At 44.1% G+C, this 17,102-nt stretch overlaps 1 protein-coding gene across 2 annotated transcripts in view; it reads left to right on the top strand.

Moving 5' to 3' along the window:
* Window positions 1–15,690, top strand: part of ALDH1A3 (aldehyde dehydrogenase 1 family member A3) — a 30,730-nt gene extending 15,040 nt beyond the window's left edge. For both annotated transcript variants that reach the window (XM_054272745.1, XM_054272743.1), the window contains 7 exons: window positions 2,320–2,433; window positions 4,820–4,922; window positions 5,890–6,074; window positions 11,029–11,193; window positions 12,742–12,899; window positions 14,169–14,243; window positions 15,601–15,690. In XM_054272745.1, coding sequence (XP_054128720.1) covers window positions 2,320–2,433; window positions 4,820–4,922; window positions 5,890–6,074; window positions 11,029–11,193; window positions 12,742–12,899; window positions 14,169–14,243; window positions 15,601–15,673 — 873 coding nt within the window. In that variant the 3' untranslated portion in view covers window positions 15,674–15,690. The remainder of the gene's footprint in view (window positions 1–2,319; window positions 2,434–4,819; window positions 4,923–5,889; window positions 6,075–11,028; window positions 11,194–12,741; window positions 12,900–14,168; window positions 14,244–15,600) is intronic.
* The last annotated feature ends 1,412 nt before the right edge of the window (window positions 15,691–17,102 follow it).

Raw genomic sequence — 17,102 nt, 5'->3', positions numbered from 1 at the left:
TCCATGTTCTGCTCTCTTCAGGCCATAAGCTAGGCTGAATTTTGAATTGGTTTTTAAGGAGTCTGAGCATAACAAACAGACTTCCAGCTTTAACAGGCTCACAAAGGAAAGTGAGAACAACCTCTGTCTTTGGTCTTTTTTTCCAAAAGCCTTTGTGGCTGGCTAGGAGGCGGCAAACATCACAAAACCTGTGCATTTTTCTCCTTTCTCAGGAAGCTGCAGAGAGAAAAAAAAGATGCTTTTGTTCCCCTACCTTGTCTTCCCCTCTCCCAAATGAGGGAAAGGCAACAGCTCAGTTTTATTAGACAATGGGACAAAGAAGAGTGTGATTAGACAGCAGTGTTGTGTTTGTTGTTTTTAAGTGGGATAATTCAACCAAGGCAGAGTGCCCTGGGAAACAATTCCTCATCATTTCTGTGGTTCCTAGAACAATGTAGTTGTGTCTGGCCTGTAAAGTCAACTGAAATAAAGGCAAGATGATAGGTTGGGATTTTAAAATGCTGGTTTAGGGCTTGTCAGGTAGGATCTTGTGTCTGTTTATTGTTAATTGTGCAGAGGGGGTAGGAGGGGCACAGAACCTTCCAGCACTGCTCAGTACATCAGCTTCCTTAGCAATGGAAGGGAATGTGAGGGACTGAGGAAAACTAAAGGAGTTGTAGATGGACTTTGGCCTCTCAGTCTGTTTGTTAGGCTCAGTCAAACAGTGATTTTGTCCTTTCTTGGCTTAGTCTGGGAGAAAACAGAAAGATATGTTGATAATTGTCACTTAGGGCTCTTCCATCAGGAAAGGAAGTGGAAAAATAATACCAGTTAAGTATCTCCTACAGTTACTTGGCTTAATGAGATTACTCAAGGTGAGTGAATGAGTACAGGGCACAGTTGTCATGACTTCTACTGAGCCCTGCCACACCACTGCTTTTTTGACTCTGACATGCAGCTCCCCAAACACAGGCATAGCATTCCCCCCCTCCAAAAGATACCATTCAATTCTGGTAAAATTATTTTTTTCAGCTGAAATTCTAAGGTTGCTGTTTCTCACAGTTGTCCTTCAAGGCAGGAGTGTAATTAGAGCGCAATCATTTTATTTGAAGATGCTCCTTTCTCTGCCCAAAATTAGCTAAATTCTTTTAAGTTTTCAGAAAAATGAGTTAGAATTTTTTTGTTTTCATCTTTAAAAGGATGTAGAAGATGTTACCACACACACAAAGCTATGTGTTACGTTCAATGAAATAATTTTTGGCCAACCAAAATATTTGGCTTTCATTTTTGCTGAAAAACAGAAAAAACTTTTTGGCTCAGGGTGTTCTGAACCAATTTTTTACTTCCTTGTGGCTTTGCTGCTGACTCCAAACATCACTACTTGCACAGTTTGACATGCAGTATTTGCTTGAAAACTCGTTAGCCAAGATGCAAACTCCATTAAATGCATTTTTGTCATTGTCACATCCATAGAAGAAATGTGACCACCCTTCCAATTTATGAAAAGAAAAAAGGGGGGGAAAAGTCTTATGAGGATAATTTTTTTGCAAGACAGTACGTGAGCAATTGCTTCCTTTTTTTCTCTATTAAAAAGAAATGGCATTTATTGAGATTTGGTATTAAAAAGTCATAGGAAATGAAGCATATGTGTTATATCCTGGAATTTCATCATTAGAAATTGCAAGGAAAACAACCTTGTGCTATCAGTAGTAAGGGAAGGCTAACCTAGAAGAGCAGTAATCCTTGGAACTCTTGTTTCAGGAAATAAAACCAAACCAATCAGTCCCTCGGTTCTCCTTGCACTAGAATTTCACCTGAAGTTTTGCCATTTGTCTGTTTTGGCAAAATTACTAGTTGGCTAATCTAGGTTGTAAATGTGGTGGAAACTTGCATAAGTCTTGTTACCATCTGCTTTTGTACTCCTGTTTTATTAGCCCCATCATCTAGTGAGGTTTTACTGACTTCTTAATCCCTCTGGTCCCTGAAGAACCACAAATGTCAACCTTTGTTCAAAACAAGCTTTCATTCATTTACCCCTTGGCTGCAGCTGCTTTGCAGTAGCTGGGGGCCAAGTTTGGCCAAAAGACTCACTCTCTTTTGGCTTGAAACTGGGACTTCTCCAAGAATTCTTACTGAAACTTGGCATTTCCTAAGCATGGCTGTTAGTTTCACCCACGTCTACTGCAGCTGGTAGCATGCAGCCATGTTACTGGGAAGTCTGGAAAACAGGGATGTATCTGGTGAGAGCTCAGAGGAGTGTAGTACAACTAACCCAGGCTTCCTGGGAAATGAGCTGTGCTCTCAAATTCTCTGCAGAGCTGTTTTTAATCTCTGTTTCAGGTGGGTTTCCCTCCAGGTGTGGTGAACATTGTGCCAGGCTATGGCCCCACAGCTGGAGCTGCAATTTCTACCCATGACAGCATTGATAAAATTGCTTTTACTGGATCAACCAAGGTAGGTGATGGATTTCTCAAAGACACCTGCTGTTCCTCTTTGCTTTCTCTTGTAAACTGTCATCCATACAAGACTGGACCTAAGAAATGTCAGTGACTTCTGTACAACCAGCACTTCCTCTGGCACATTCCATGTGACAGGATTTCTCAGAAGTGCTTGTTATTTGTCTAATTCAGATCCTTGTGCTTGTAATAATCCCACATCTCTGAGAGCTGGGTTTTGCCAAACCACCACATTTCTGTAAGGACTGTAGGAAAAGGGGCTCTGACGTCAGGGAAGGCAGGCTGGCAGTGACTTAACATCTTGTCATTGACCCAGTGGAGCTGCTGGGCATGTTTGCCTGCCAGTCCTGCCCTGCAACTGGAAAACATGTCAGTCAGAGCCCTGAACAATTCTTCCTTGGCTTTATTTACCTCTGAGGAACTAGGACTTAAATAAAAACATGGCTTTGTGCCCAAGGCCTTCTCTGCTGACGTGGAGGGGATTAACATTTGAGCTTCATTCTGAGGCCTGCACAGTAAAGCACCTTCTATTTAGCTTTTTTTCCTGTAAATAGATGTGTCTGGCTTGTTTATGAGAGGGGTGGCCACAAGACCTCTGCACTATCAATCACCTCCAGCCATCCTCTTCCATACCTACATGGGAAAAGTACATTTGGCTTGGCCAAGACCATGGAATTGAACAGAGCTGAGACATGCAAACAAATCTGACTGCAGTAATCACTGCTGAAAATTCTCAAACAAAAGTTTGCTTAATGGGAACATTTTTCCACTGGCTGCTTTAGACGTTTCTTGCAGTAGATCTGCACCTCCAGAATAGAGGCAGTGTCCAAAGAATGGAAATGCTCACACCAGTGGGGGCAGCTGAGGCAAATTCAGTCTCTTACTTCTTTGAGGAACACTGTTCTTGTTGAGCATTTGCTAAATTCATCCATTCTTAAGTCTGCCCTCGTCATTGCAGAGTGTGATGTGAATGTGTAATGATGACAAATTACCTTGGAAGGTGTTCTTGGTCGGTGAAGGTAACTCCAAACACTCAAAAGCTGCAGCATTTACCAACACTACCATCTAGTGGCTTTGTGCACATCCTGTGCTTATCCCACAGGAGAAGGTGTGCTAAGCCTGTGTTCTGTACAGGGATCATGGGAACAAGCAGAGCACAATAAAGTAAAAGTTCACAGTGAGCTTTTCCTCTCCTGATAGTTGGTCTGATCTTGGAGTTTATTCAGTTACATGCTTCTCTCCAAATCCTAGATCAGAAACTTTTAGCCCAGATGAGACATTAGCTGTGTGAAAACAATAGAGCTTATGGACTCATCCAGCCCACATGGATCTGTTTGGGTTTTTAATGAAAAAGGAGTATCCAGTGGATTAGTGGCAGGAGAAAAATCTCAGCTGCTGGAGCCTGTGGGCAAAAAACTCCTGTAGACATTGTGCTTGTCTCCTAATCCATGGGTGTGCAGGAAACACCAAGGGAGACAGAGCCTTTGCTAATGCATGTGTAATTTACAAGTGTTTTCTTCCCCCTCCACCCATCTGTGAGTTCAGCTGCATCTCTGCAGCATTTACAGCACAATGCTACTGTTTCTGAGCCAGGAAGTGAAGCTAATTCAAAATATATTTTGACTTAGTTATTAAGCCCCAACTTGGGCTCAGTGCCAGCTTGGAAATGCTGATCTTAAACTCCAGGAGAACTTTCTCATATAGATCTCTTCTCTTAGGTTATTAACTCACTCCTCTTTGGCCAGCCAGCCTGCAGTAATGCCTCTTGCAAAGCTGGGATGCATCACTTATTTCTGCTGTCTCTAGGCCTAAGCTCTGAGTGACTAGAGAAAAACTCTCCTGGATTCAGGAGTCATGCTTGAGTAACAAGGGCAAACCATGAGAAATGCAGACCTGTAATTGCCAGACAGCTGCCCCATGCTTTCCTTCCTCACAGTTCCACTCCAGGGCAAGAGCAGTTTTAGTCAGAAATGAAGGTAAGGTTTCCATGTGCAAAGGTAAAATACAAGAAAACAGTTATAATATGAACAAATTCAAATATTATATCACTCCTAAGAAACTATCTTGCCCTAACACCTAAAGGTCCCAAATAATTTTAATTCATACTGTTTCTAACAAAATTAGTTTACTAAATTCTGAAAGCAGGATACAGAAGTAGTTCTCCTACACAGCCTGCCCTTTCAGACCTGCCTAAACCAATCCTTAATTCTGGGGCTGGTTTTGACCCAACACATCACAGCAGTAGATAACTCAAAGCATTTCAGAGTGCTCTCCCTGACCCCTACCTGCTGCAGCTGCCATCCAGGCTCTTCCACCCTTGTTGGAATCACACTTGAGATTTTAGGGGAAACAATTCATGTCCTCTTTGTGTCTCACTGATGCAGGTTGGAAAACTGATCAAAGAAGCTGCTTCTAAGAGCAACCTCAAAAGGGTGACGTTGGAGCTGGGAGGGAAGAACCCCTGCATTGTGTGTGCAGATGCAGACTGTGAGTATGGGCTGCTGGCAGAGGATCCAGGGTGGTGGGCTTTGTGGGTCTCTGCTGTCCTCTGGCAGCTCACAGGGCTGCTGTTTCCACCCCAAAGGCTGCAGGAAACCTGTGTCCAAGGGCAGGGTGTAGTTGTGCATTCCTGGAGCTCTTCCCCAGCATGGGGATCATTCCCATGGCCTGTGGTGCTTTCCCTGGGGATGGCTGCAGTTGCAGTTAAATATTGTATTTCTGTGTTTGCTGTTTGTGGGCTTTCTCTTTGGTTGGCAGTGCTGCAGAGCCTGAGCCAAGCCCTGGGAAGAGCAGTTTTCTGCAAAGCAGCCCCTCTGCAGGCTTTCCTGTGACAGGGGAATTTTGTAGGAGCTGATCTAATCCAGCCTTCACCTCTATCCTGGTGGTCTGCAGGGCTCATCTTGTGTGTTTCATAGCAATTTTGTTACATGACTCAGTAGTACTAGGAGATATGTTTAATCTGTGACCACCAAAATGGTTGGAAAATCCTATTTGGCTTCAGTAAAATCCTCTCCAGTCCTGCACAGCACACATTGAAAATCAGAGATATTTGTGCCAGCTGCTAATTGTGAGCTTTGCAAGGAGCTGGCCAAAGCTGGCATGCTGCTTTCTGAGCAATCATGACTGAAACTTGTCCTTAAGAACCAATGCATGGTATCAAGAATTGCCAGAGCAAGAAAAACTGATCACTGCCTTCAGTGAGTCCTTGTGGAAGAAAGCATCAGGAACTATGGCCAACTAGACCTCAAGACAAAAGGCAGGAAGGGAGGTGGATGCAATAAAAGATCTGGTTTGGGGGCAGTGAGGCCCTCTGAGTGCCTTCCATGGGTGTGGACCATTGTCAGCATTTTTTAAAGAGGTTTTCCATAGAGAAGGGAAAACAACAAGTCTGGAAACACTGGAATGCTGGAACTGTGCATGTGGTAACACTTTTCCCTCCTGGGTCTTCTCACAGTGGACTTGGCAGTGGAATGTGCCCACCAAGGCGTGTTCTTCAACCAGGGGCAGTGCTGCACGGCCGCCTCCCGCGTCTTCGTGGAGGAGCAGATCTACTCCGAGTTCGTCAAGCGCAGCGTGGAGTTTGCCAAGAAGAGACTGGTTGGAGACCCCTTTGATGCCAGAACTGAACAAGGGCCCCAGGTAAGTGTGTGTCTGAGAGTAGTTGTTGTTTGGTTTTTGGTTGTGGTTTTGTATAATTTTCCTTGTGTAAATATTATCCTTACGGACGCGGTCCCAGCAGAAGTGCCGAGGGGTGAGTAATGTATCGTGGCTTTATTTTTCCTCTCTATTTTAAATATCAATTAATCACAACTGTTGAAATGTTATGTTGTAATTTTTTTCAAAACACAAATGTATTTAATTCAGTTCTTATCCAGCTTTATGGAAGGGGCTGTCTCCCTGGTGCAGTAACACAAAGCATGTTGCAGTGAGCCATAGCTCTGTGCAGAAGAGTGCAGCTAAATGGCTATTCAGCTCCTTGGCTGTGTGGGTGATGACAAGTAGTTAGAGCCCAGAGACTCCTGAGTCCTCACTTTCCCTCTCCTCCTCTGCTGCCTTTCTGATCCTTTGGAGAAGTTTCAGCTGAATTAGGAGGAAGAAACATGCCAAACTGCTGTCAGAACCAGCCTCCTCAATACTTCCAGAGCCTTCCTCTTAGTTTTTCCTTTTGAGGCAATCTGAGTTGTGCTGTAGAACTCTGGGGGAAGATGATCCTTAGGTCAGATCTCCTAACAGGCCCACTGTTTGGTACCAAAAATAAAGCAAGTCCCCAGAAACCTATAGCCAAGGCCTCTTTTTCTCAGTACTGCACTGTGGGTTTTTCTTCCTTGGTGCTGTCTGTGTAGGATCCCTCAGAGAAGGGGTGGCTCTGAGGACATCTGCCTCTCCTTATCTGGATCTGAATCTCCACATGATTCATGCATGGTAAAACCTCATTGCTTGCCCTCATGCAGGGGGAATAAGATGAGGTACATCCCCTGCTCATGCTGAGGCTGCATCCAGCCCTGTAACTTGCCTAGAGATTTCAAACTGCTCAGGACTCTTAGGAAGAGAATCCCATGCTGAGATTTGCTCCAGCAGAGATGAGCTGACCCTCAAACACTGATTCCACAAGAACAGCTCCTGAATCCATTCAGTTGTGAGTTTAAAGGGTGAAACACCCTGCAGTGGTTGGAGCATGTTGAACTGGGCTGCTTGTTTAATTTAATCATTGTTCCAGCTCCTGCCAGGCTGGCAGAGCCCTTCCAGGGTGCACTGTGGCACAGCTCCATCCTCTGGGGTCACTGCTGTGGCTCAGGGGAGACCCTTTGCATACAGACCTGTTATTAAGGGTAACAGAGAGTTGGAATAGCAGTGTCTGGTCAGATTTTAACTATTTGTCCTTTTTTCCTGCTCTGGCTTACCTGTTATACTTGTAGGAGAGAGAGAACACCCACACACACCTGAACTTCTGTGTATGCAGCTGTCAAGGCCAGGATGGGAAGGTGTTGAGGGAGTAGGAGGAAACTGTAAATCCCAAAGCTCTTATGTGGTTGCCAGTTCAAAGGGACAACCACTTCCTCTGCAGCTATGGCTCCTCACTCTCTGGAGCCTATGTTGTGGGCACATACAGAAACTTAAGCAGAGGAGAGAAATGATGCAGTGTCACAAGGACTTAAAAATACCTCTGAAAGTAGCAAAGATTCACACTTGTCCACAAGTTACTCTTCAAATGTGAAGCTTCCAGATAATTTTTCTCTCTGTTCCTGAAGTAACCTGCTTGGCTGTGAGGGTTTTTTTTTATCTTGAACTGATGGACAAGGGAAGAATCACCAGGAGAAATAATTTATCTTCTTCATCTCTCCCCATCAGATGCTTCAGATCCAGCCTGTTGCTTTCGTTTTCCTTTGGTGTAAGGCAGGGTGAACATACACAACAGCATCACAAGAATGCTGCATAGATCCCACTGTGGGATGGTCACTGGCTTAGGAGCCAGCAAGGGGAAGGGGATGAAGCCAACCTTCAGGCTGACAGTGGTTGTAGCTCATCATCTCTTTGGTCCTGCATCAGCTGCAGGTGATGACAATCCTGTTCCACAAGAATTTGAAGTAAGTCACTCCTGGAAAAGTGGTCCCATGTGCAGCTGTTTGTTCCTACATTGCACTGCACTGGGTTGGGGAACTGGCTGATTCAGCTCTAATCCAGCCTTTTTGGAAGTGAGGAAGAAAGGCTTTGCTCAGGTCAGTCCCCTGATGTGGGTTATTGCTCACATAGATGCTCATGGCATGGCAGTGGGAAAAGACTGTGTCAGCTGCAGCATTGGGTTATGCTGATATAAACTGTGCTGCTCTGATTAAAATTAGGTCAACTTTAAACAGCATTAAATTTACACAGAAATGAGGCATGCCTCTGGTGAGACTTCAAAACTCACATGTGTCTGGCAGTGCTGACTGGCTGGAATTCAAAGGACACCACAAGAAACCTGAGGGGTGCTCAGGACTGTTTGAGCAGAGTGCCAATCTCAAATGCAGGCATTTTTAGACTTTGGATTCCTGGCTGCTGTATCACAGGAAGCAATAAAGTAAATCTGCACAGATGGCAAACTGGTTAACCAGTGCATTGTACCACTGTGAGCAGCAAACTGCATTAGATGAGACTGACATCCTGGGGCACTAGAACAGGGATTACATTAGAACAAGCCTGGACTAGTTTTGTTATTTTAGAACCCAAATACTGGGATTTGTGGACTGCAAGATCCAGTCTACAGAAATAAAACAAGCCCTAATTGTAGTACTTGTTAGCCAGTAATTATTCAGCCCAAAACATGTAATTTGATTTATAAGACAGTGAATATTTTCCTTATACTGTAGACATGCATTTTAGGAATAAAGTGTGAAAATAAAACATTTAAGTTGAAAGGGTGGTGTCCAACAGCCTGTTGGACCCAGTTGTGGGCTATTTTGTAGGATTACAAACACTAGGTTTGCACATGGAAATAATTCTCCTTGTGGTCTTGACTGAAATGAAGCAAGAGATGAAGATTTGGGGGTTCCCGGATTTTCAGTATTGCAGTGATCCTTAGAAGCTCCCTTCCCTATTGAATTAGATGAACAAATAGTAGAATTTGCTTTACCAGATCATGTGTTTTTAATAGAATTCAGTGCTTGAACCATAAATAATAGTGGAGTAGGGGACAGAATTTAAACAAGCCTTGCAAGCTCTAGTTACAATGACAAACAGTTCCACCCTTGCATGTCATTTTTACAAATGTTTTCTTTCCCCAGTGTCTTTTCATCTAACTGTAGTTTGCCTTGCAACAAGTTACAGCTGTATAAATATCCTTGTTTTGTTTTCTGTGATGTGAAGTGGATGGACTGGATTGGTCTGGATCACAGACATGCCAGGATGGAAAGCACTTGCAGATATTTTCGAATTATTTACGCTTGGCAACTAAGCAACCAGACAAATAGACAATGTGTATGGCACCTGCCAAACTCAGTGTGACACTGTATCCTACAGCAGGACACACATTTCCTGGGGCAGTAGCATGAATTAAGTGTGTCCTTGGGTAGCACCTTAACACATGAGAGAACACAAGCACTGAGAACATGCACAGTGCACGTGCTGCTCACACATCTCTTTGCCTGGAGATGTGCTGGGCTCTGTTTCCAATGTGTACCCCAAGTATCCCAAGGACACCATCCTGCAGCTTTGATATTTGTCTAAAAGCATGAAAACTTGGATTGTGTGTGGTCAGGATTAACTAGGGACAGGATATAGTCTGTAATCTGGAGGAGTCAAGTGTGGAACACTCCGTGTAAACAGTCCCAACTGGCAACTGGCCCTGCTGAAATAAAACCAGATGCCTAGGGAGGGGGATTGAGCCAGAACAAGCATCTGGAGATACCTCGCAATCAGAATAATCCCCCAGCCTTCCAAGACACCTTGTACCAGTGGGTGGAGTCTTCTTTAATCACCTCAATAAATTTGTTGAGCTTTTTTTTGAGTTTTTCTTTTTAAAAACATCTCTAAGTGTTTTACTATCTCCAGTGTGCTGTCTTGAGGAGTTTCATCACTTAATTCCACATCGTGTCAAGGGCCAGGTCTGTTTGTTTGAAACCTGCAGTTCTGCAGCCCACTGCTGTACATGGAGCACAGAAGGGTCAGCAGTGAGTGGAAGTGCTGTGGGCTTCTGCACCTGTTCCCAGCACAGGACACACTGTGCTTGTGGAGTGCATGATGTGTCCTCCAAGTCCTGGTGCAGCTGTGCAGCCTCAGGGTCCTGTCACTGGACTGGCCTTTCCCCACCCCTACAGAAATCTCTGGTTAAATGCTGACAGCAGCTCTCACTATTTGCGATTACTCCATAGCTAGGAGTTAGAAAAGGTAGTTAAATGTGAGAGAGGAAAAAAAAATGCAGGATTATACCAGTTTCTAAGAACTGTGAAAAGTGATTCTGGTTTTAAAAGCAAGGCTTTGGTGCAGCAGTTGTTGTGAAGTCACCCCACCAACAGGGCTTATCTTGAGGCTGTTGGTGGAGTGTGCACTGTGGAAGGAGATGGAGGCAGAGCTCACTGGGCTCTTCCAGTTGGGGACAGAGAGCTGTAGGTGAAGCTGCACACTGCAGCAAAACTGAGTTAATAGTTCTTAGATCCTGGCCCTCCCTCTCCTGTAGTGATTCTGCTGCTGGTCAGATCTCTGGCTGAGCTCTCCAGTCCATCTCAGGCAGTTCTCACACTGCTACTGAGATAAACCAGTATCTTACATGCTTGGAGAAGGTGAGAAATCCCAGAGCTCCAGTGAGGTGAGCTGTGGGAGCACACATCCAGGACAGGGAGGAAGGGAAAGGGGAAAGACTCCTCCATGTGGCAGCAAACTATTAAATCAGATTAAACTGTCACATGTGACTTTACCTTGTTTCCTGTGGCTCAGAGCTATGCCCATGTCCTGTCTTTCTCCCTGCTCACTCCCTGAGTGCCACATCCTAAACTGAACTATAAACTGACCCAGTTTACAGTGCCCTGCAAATGTGCCCCTGGGCCACATTCCATGACTCCTCTCTGGAACCGTGATAATAAAGGTGCTGCTGTTTGTTTCCTTCCTTTTGTGCTGACAGATTGACCAAAAACAGTTTGATAAAATCCTGGAGCTGATAGAAAGTGGGAAGAAAGAAGGGGCTAAGCTGGAGTGTGGAGGTCTTGCCATCGAAGACAGAGGCCTGTTTATAAAACCTACAGTGTTTTCAGAGGTCACTGACAACATGAGAATTGCCAAAGAGGAGGTACAGTACAAATCACCTGGAAAATGCTGCTTCAGAATCAGAAATAGTGGTAATGGAGAGGTTCTGTCTGAATCCTTAATTTTAAATATAAATAACTGAGTAAAAATAACTGACACTGTGGCAGGCTGGAGCAATTATTTACCCTGTAATTGCCAGTGACCATGAACAGTGTAATGTATGTTCTTACTCCCCTCCTTTGTAGAGAAGGGGTTGCTTTATTGCAGAAAAGTGGGAAAAGAACTCTGGGACCTGATGCTGGTAAGGAGCAAAGGAACAGCCACTGAAGTTCTCTGAAACAGCCTTAGCATCTGAAACAATCCCAGATTCCATTCTCATGGCAAAATCTCCTGAGGCTGACTATTTCTTTCCTGTATGAAAACATGGCCAAAGCCAGCAAAGTGCAGATCTAATACTCTGGCTTTCATTATTCATATGTAGAAATGTTGAACAAGCTGCATGTGATTAGATGCTGTGATATTCCTTTGAAATAGAAGTTAATCTACTTTTCATCATGTTCCCTAATGGAAAATAAATAGTTGCCAAAGTCTAACTGGCATTTGTAGTTTAAAGTTTAGCCTAGTGCTTTTTATGGGGCTGCTTGCTGTTCACTCCTGGCAAGATGTTTAAATGTCTCAGATCTGCCACAGAATCTCTAAGGAACCTGGGAAAGATATCAGTCAGTCAGGGCATGAGTTACATGCTAAAAATAGAGAGAAAAAGAGCTGAAAATCCCATGACAAACCTTTTCTTAATGAACTGACTCCAAATCCCAAGCCATGATTCACAAAGCTTATCCAGTTCCATTCATTGGCAGTTTTGTTGCAAATGCATGTTCATCCTTTGCCTAGGATTAAGGCTCCACATAAGAGCCTGGATATCCCAAAACAAAGACATTTATAAACCCTTGTATGAGCTTAAAAGTGGCCCAAATGAGTCTGTGTCTCACATTCAATGGGCTTTATTGTGCTGTGAGAGCCTGCAGACCAAGGAAGGGCTCCACCTTTGATACTGTGCCCAATGAGAGACTCCATCCCAAAATTTGGGAAACCTTCTGTATGGCTGTTGCTTCTACTGGCAACCTGGGAAGCCAAGTTTGTGGTCGAACACAGATGTGGTTAATGCACTGCATGCAAATAAAATGCATACAGTGACAAAATCAGGGTTAAAACCAAGGAAGAAAACTTGCAGTCCTTGAAATAAATTAATTGTTACTTGAGCACACTCAGCTTCAGAGTTCAAAAGGAGAGTTGTAAATGGAGTAAGGATGAATCATTTGTAACTTGTCCAGATCTAACTCTGCTTATTTTGATTGTTACAGATGATCCATTACTTGTTGGATCTTAACATTTATTAACTACTACAGCACATCACAATGCTTCCTTTGAAGTTTAATTAGTAGCTTTTAGGACACTCCATCAGTGACCCCTAGAAGGCTAAAATATAAGATTTTAAATATATTATCCAAACAGAGCATCTGATTCTGATTACTTCAAAACTACCATGATTAGCAGATGCCTTCCTGTACTAAAGTTTAATTGATATCTGCAGATTTTTGGGCCAGTTCAGCCAATTATGAAGTTCAAGAGTATAGAAGAAGTGATAAGAAGAGCCAACAGCACCGAGTACGGACTCACAGCTGCAGTGTTCACCAAGAACCTGGACAGAGCTTTAACCCTGGCTTCAGCTCTGCAGTCAGGAACAGTCTGGTGAGCAGCCTGGGAACAGAGGGTGGGCTGGGGCTTTGTTTCCTGGGAGGGGAGAGGGATTTAGGACTTGCAATCGTGTTAGTAAGATGATAAAGGTTGTGGGCTCCATCCCCATGTGTGCCGCTCATTTAAGAGTTGAACTTCGTGATCCTTGTGGGTCCCTCCCAACTCAGAATATCTGTGATTCTCAAATTGCTGCAGTTAAGATGGATTAGTAGCCTGCCTAATTCTTGATGTTCTGCTCAGAAGCAACATCCATTCCTCAAAATGAGGTGGTGAGTCCAGACAGCATGTTGAGAAATGGACTGTTTTTTCCTTCAGTCGAGGTATTTCTTTGTTGGGATTGTAGTAAGCTCCACCAGACATTGTGCCTTCCAAAACCCTGTGTGCAGCAAAAAGCAACTCTCATGATCTTTTGCCAGCACCAGATGGGATTTTGCTGCACAAACCAGTATGGACAGTAGGTGGCAACACACCACTGTCACAAAGAAAAGCAGCTATTTTTGCGTACAAAATTTCTTATTTTATATTAGAATGATTTCAAAGATGGAATCCTGATTTTTTTCCCACTCAGGACAGGAAGCTGATCTGGTATCTGATTCTGATGTAGAAGATTAATTTTAAGAGTTGGCACCAGAAGAATCAGTCACATATTTACATAAAAATGGGATGTTGGGCTTTGAAGGATGCATGTGCTGAACACACATGGAGGTGCACACTTCCAGCACAAGCCATGCCTCTGCTGCATGACCTTCAGTCATTTGATCGTACTGAAGTGCTGGGGAAGTGTCTGCATCAGCTTTTTCTACCAAGTATCCATAGAAATGGGCCCAGTGCTTTTATTTTACTGTGACACAATTGTCTGACACAGTCCAAATGTTTTCTGTACCTGGAAGGGGATGCTGGGGCCTCATTGTGAGTGTTTAGAGAGCTGAATAAACACGTTCATTTCAGAATGTGCTTAATAAATTAGGGAATACCCTGAACTATTTGTTTTAATCATGACTCTGAACATGGCATAAATTCTAGCTCAAGCATGAATGTCTTTGCCATTAGAGGATATGAAGCAAGATGTAGGTCAGACTGAGAACTACTCAGATGTTTTCTGTTTCTGCAGCAAAAGAAGATTTTATTGCAATAATCTGATTTCTCAAGTGTATGACAGAGAAAACAGAGAGATTTCAGATTTTATTGTGTTGTTGCTGTTGTCATCATATTGCTTTTCCTTGGTATTGAATTGTCTTTCTAAAATTGATGTTTTTATTGTAGGATCAACTGTTACAATGCGCTCTATGCTCAGGCTCCTTTTGGTGGCTTTAAAATGTCAGGCAATGGCAGAGAACTGTAAGTTTTGCTCAGTATTTTGTTTCTGTGTGGGTGGTGAATGCAATAACATTTGTGACTGTGAAAACACTGTTGAATTTGCTTTTAAAGTTTAATCAGGCTTGCAGCATGCCCCACAGGGAGGTGCTAAGCCAGTAGAGCATGGATGTAAAGCATTCCTTTAGGAGCACCTTCATCTGCTTTATGAGCTTTTAATAGCTCCAGTTCAGTCAAGTCCACTTGCAAGCATTTTTCCATACTAGTTAGATTTTTAGATGAAGGGAGAAGTGTGGCACCATGGCTGGAGACATTGGTATCCACCCCAAACCTGCTCCATCTTTCCATGGTGGTGTCTGTGCCTCTCTTGGCTGCTGTATCATTGCTCCTTGTTCAGGTGGGAAGGAATGATCTCCCAAATCATTCTCCATGCCACCTTCCCAGGTTGCTGTTAAATTACACAAGAACTCCCTCTCCCTCTCCCCCAGCCTGACCTGTTGCAGTGAGGCTGCCAAGACACTTCAGCTCTTAATAGTTACTAAAGCTGAAATTTTTAAACCGAGGTCACTCCATGAGTTACACACAGAGCTGAGACATTGTCTTAAATCTTAATTTTCTTCTTGTATAGGAGACAGGTTTTCTTAGACTATTCAGCAGACTCCTCAGAGGAATCTAACACACCTTTTTTTCACAAGCCAGATTTAATCCCAGAAACCATTTCCAGTAACTGTTCTGGTACATCTGCTGCTCTGAGACATTCAGGTGCCTCATTTGCTAAGCACAGCAAATAAATTAATCCTCAGATGGGACATAGTTATATATTGAGACCTTATGGTTTGCTTTGCCTGACTGCCTGGCTAATTAAAGGATGTCAGAGGTTTCCCATGGGAAGGGCCTGGGAACAGAGCCAGTTATCACCAACCAACACATAATGCAGGGGTGGGCTCTCTCATCAATATGCATTTCTGGAGCAACTGTGCCCTCCTGATGACATGCTAGATAGAAGCTTTCTTTTGGTGAAAAAATAACTTTAATTGCTGTCTAAGCACCAATAGCTGTGTGTACATGGCTGTCTCTTGTATGGCTTCTCACAGCAGCACTCAGTTTGCACAGGCAGAGTCACAAGCATCATCTTGTGGGTTACAGTGACCAGAGCACTCTGTGTTTCCCTCACAACACGGTGTAATTGTATGTACTTATGTGCATGTACTTGGTGGCTATTAGAGGTGGTGGGACAAGTGGATAGCTGGTGTAAATTGTTCAGATCTGGTTTTAATGACCTGATGTCAGAAATGCACATGTGTACAACTCTCTTCTCTCAGAGAAATACACATTAACATTCAACAACTGTTTGTCCTTTTGTCCCTCTTTTCTTTTGCAGTGGGGAGTATGCTTTGGCAGAATACACCGAGGTGAAAACAGTCACCATCAAACTGTCCCAGAAGAGTCCATGAGAGCAGGAGGCCTGAAATGCTGACACTCTGAATGTGACACATGGGGGACGTGTTCAGAGCAAGGGGGAGGGGAGGGGAGGGAAGGAACATGGAAACACCTGTCTTTATTCCTCTAGAAACACTGAATCTGCTGGGCTCCATTTTGCCAACTGGCTCTTCAAAAACTGATTCACTGACCCTGCTGGCAGTACACACTTGTACTGCACAAGTCCCTGGCTGTACATCTGCCTGCTCCCTGTGGCTCAAAACTGGTCAGTCACAGTGTTGGCAGGACATCTGCTTCCCAACTGTACCCCTGAAGGACATGGACATCACTGGCATGCTAGAGAGACTGCTGGTGCCATCACAGGTACTGGCAAATACCTTCAGAGGCACTTGGGTTTCCCTTGGCAGAGATGTACTCGAGTGGTAAGGAAGGGTTAGAACAGCTTGACTGGAGCTGGTGGAGTTTGTGTGAAGATTGCAGCTGGAGTTTGGAATGGGAGTGCAAGCTTTCATGGAAGGATCTGTAAGGAAATTCCCTTTGAAAGAGCTACCATGGTTTCTCTAAAGATATGTGCGTTCTCCATCCTGGTGATATTCTAGCCCTGAATGAGATTTGTGGGAGTTTCCTAGAGGACTCCTTTGGGGCCACTATGTCACCCAACAGAGCCAGACTTTCAAGTGTCCTTGGAACCTGATGTTTGGGTGTGCACACACTACACATGCTGCAAATGCAAGTTCCTGACTTGCTGACCCCTCTGGCTCCCAGTGAGTCACAGTTGTATCTGAAACCTTCACTACAGCACTTTTCTCAAGAGGATTTTGCACTGCACTTACCGTGGTGACACCGAGTTGGATGCTGAGCATGTAGCATGGTAGATACCCCACAGAAAACACCCCATACCAGTCCTGATCTGGGGGAGGGAGCAGAAGAGCTGCCCTGCACCCTCTTTCTCTGCAACTTTCAGGCTTTTTGAACATCTCTTTGGTTTTTGAGCCAGACCTATTACTTTGAGAGTAAAACTTAGCTGTTCACACTGCTTCTTTATCCTGTATGAATATAGCTGAAAATACATTCCTGGAAGTGCAGTGTGGAAAGGCAGGTGCTCCCAAGCACACCTTGAGTGCTGAAGAGAAGGGTGTACAAGCCAGTTAGCATGGAATAAGCTGTGGCTGGACTTCAGTCTGTCACAGCTTCACAGCCATTGTCCCTGTGAGTGCTGTCATCCCATGGCCAGCACAGAGTAGCTGATCCTTCACTGAGAACACTGCCTTGGATTGTCCCTTGGAGTGGCTGTCACACCCAGCTCATGCCTTAGCATCTCCTGCAGTAACTCCTTTGCATGCCCAGACATTATTATGAGATTAATTACCATGAGATGAATGACAAGCCACAGGCTATCTTCAGTTCCTGGCTCACTGCTTTCCCTCCTCCTGACTCTGCTGG

Source organism: Melozone crissalis, unplaced genomic scaffold (genome assembly GCF_028551555.1).
Source record: "Melozone crissalis strain CALT ecotype California unplaced genomic scaffold, PUWL_Pcris_2 ptg000014l_1, whole genome shotgun sequence".
NCBI classification, from domain to species: Eukaryota; Metazoa; Chordata; class Aves; order Passeriformes; family Passerellidae; genus Melozone; species Melozone crissalis.
Note: the sequence above shows the minus strand (reverse complement) of the source record. Positions and strands in the feature narration are given on the sequence as shown.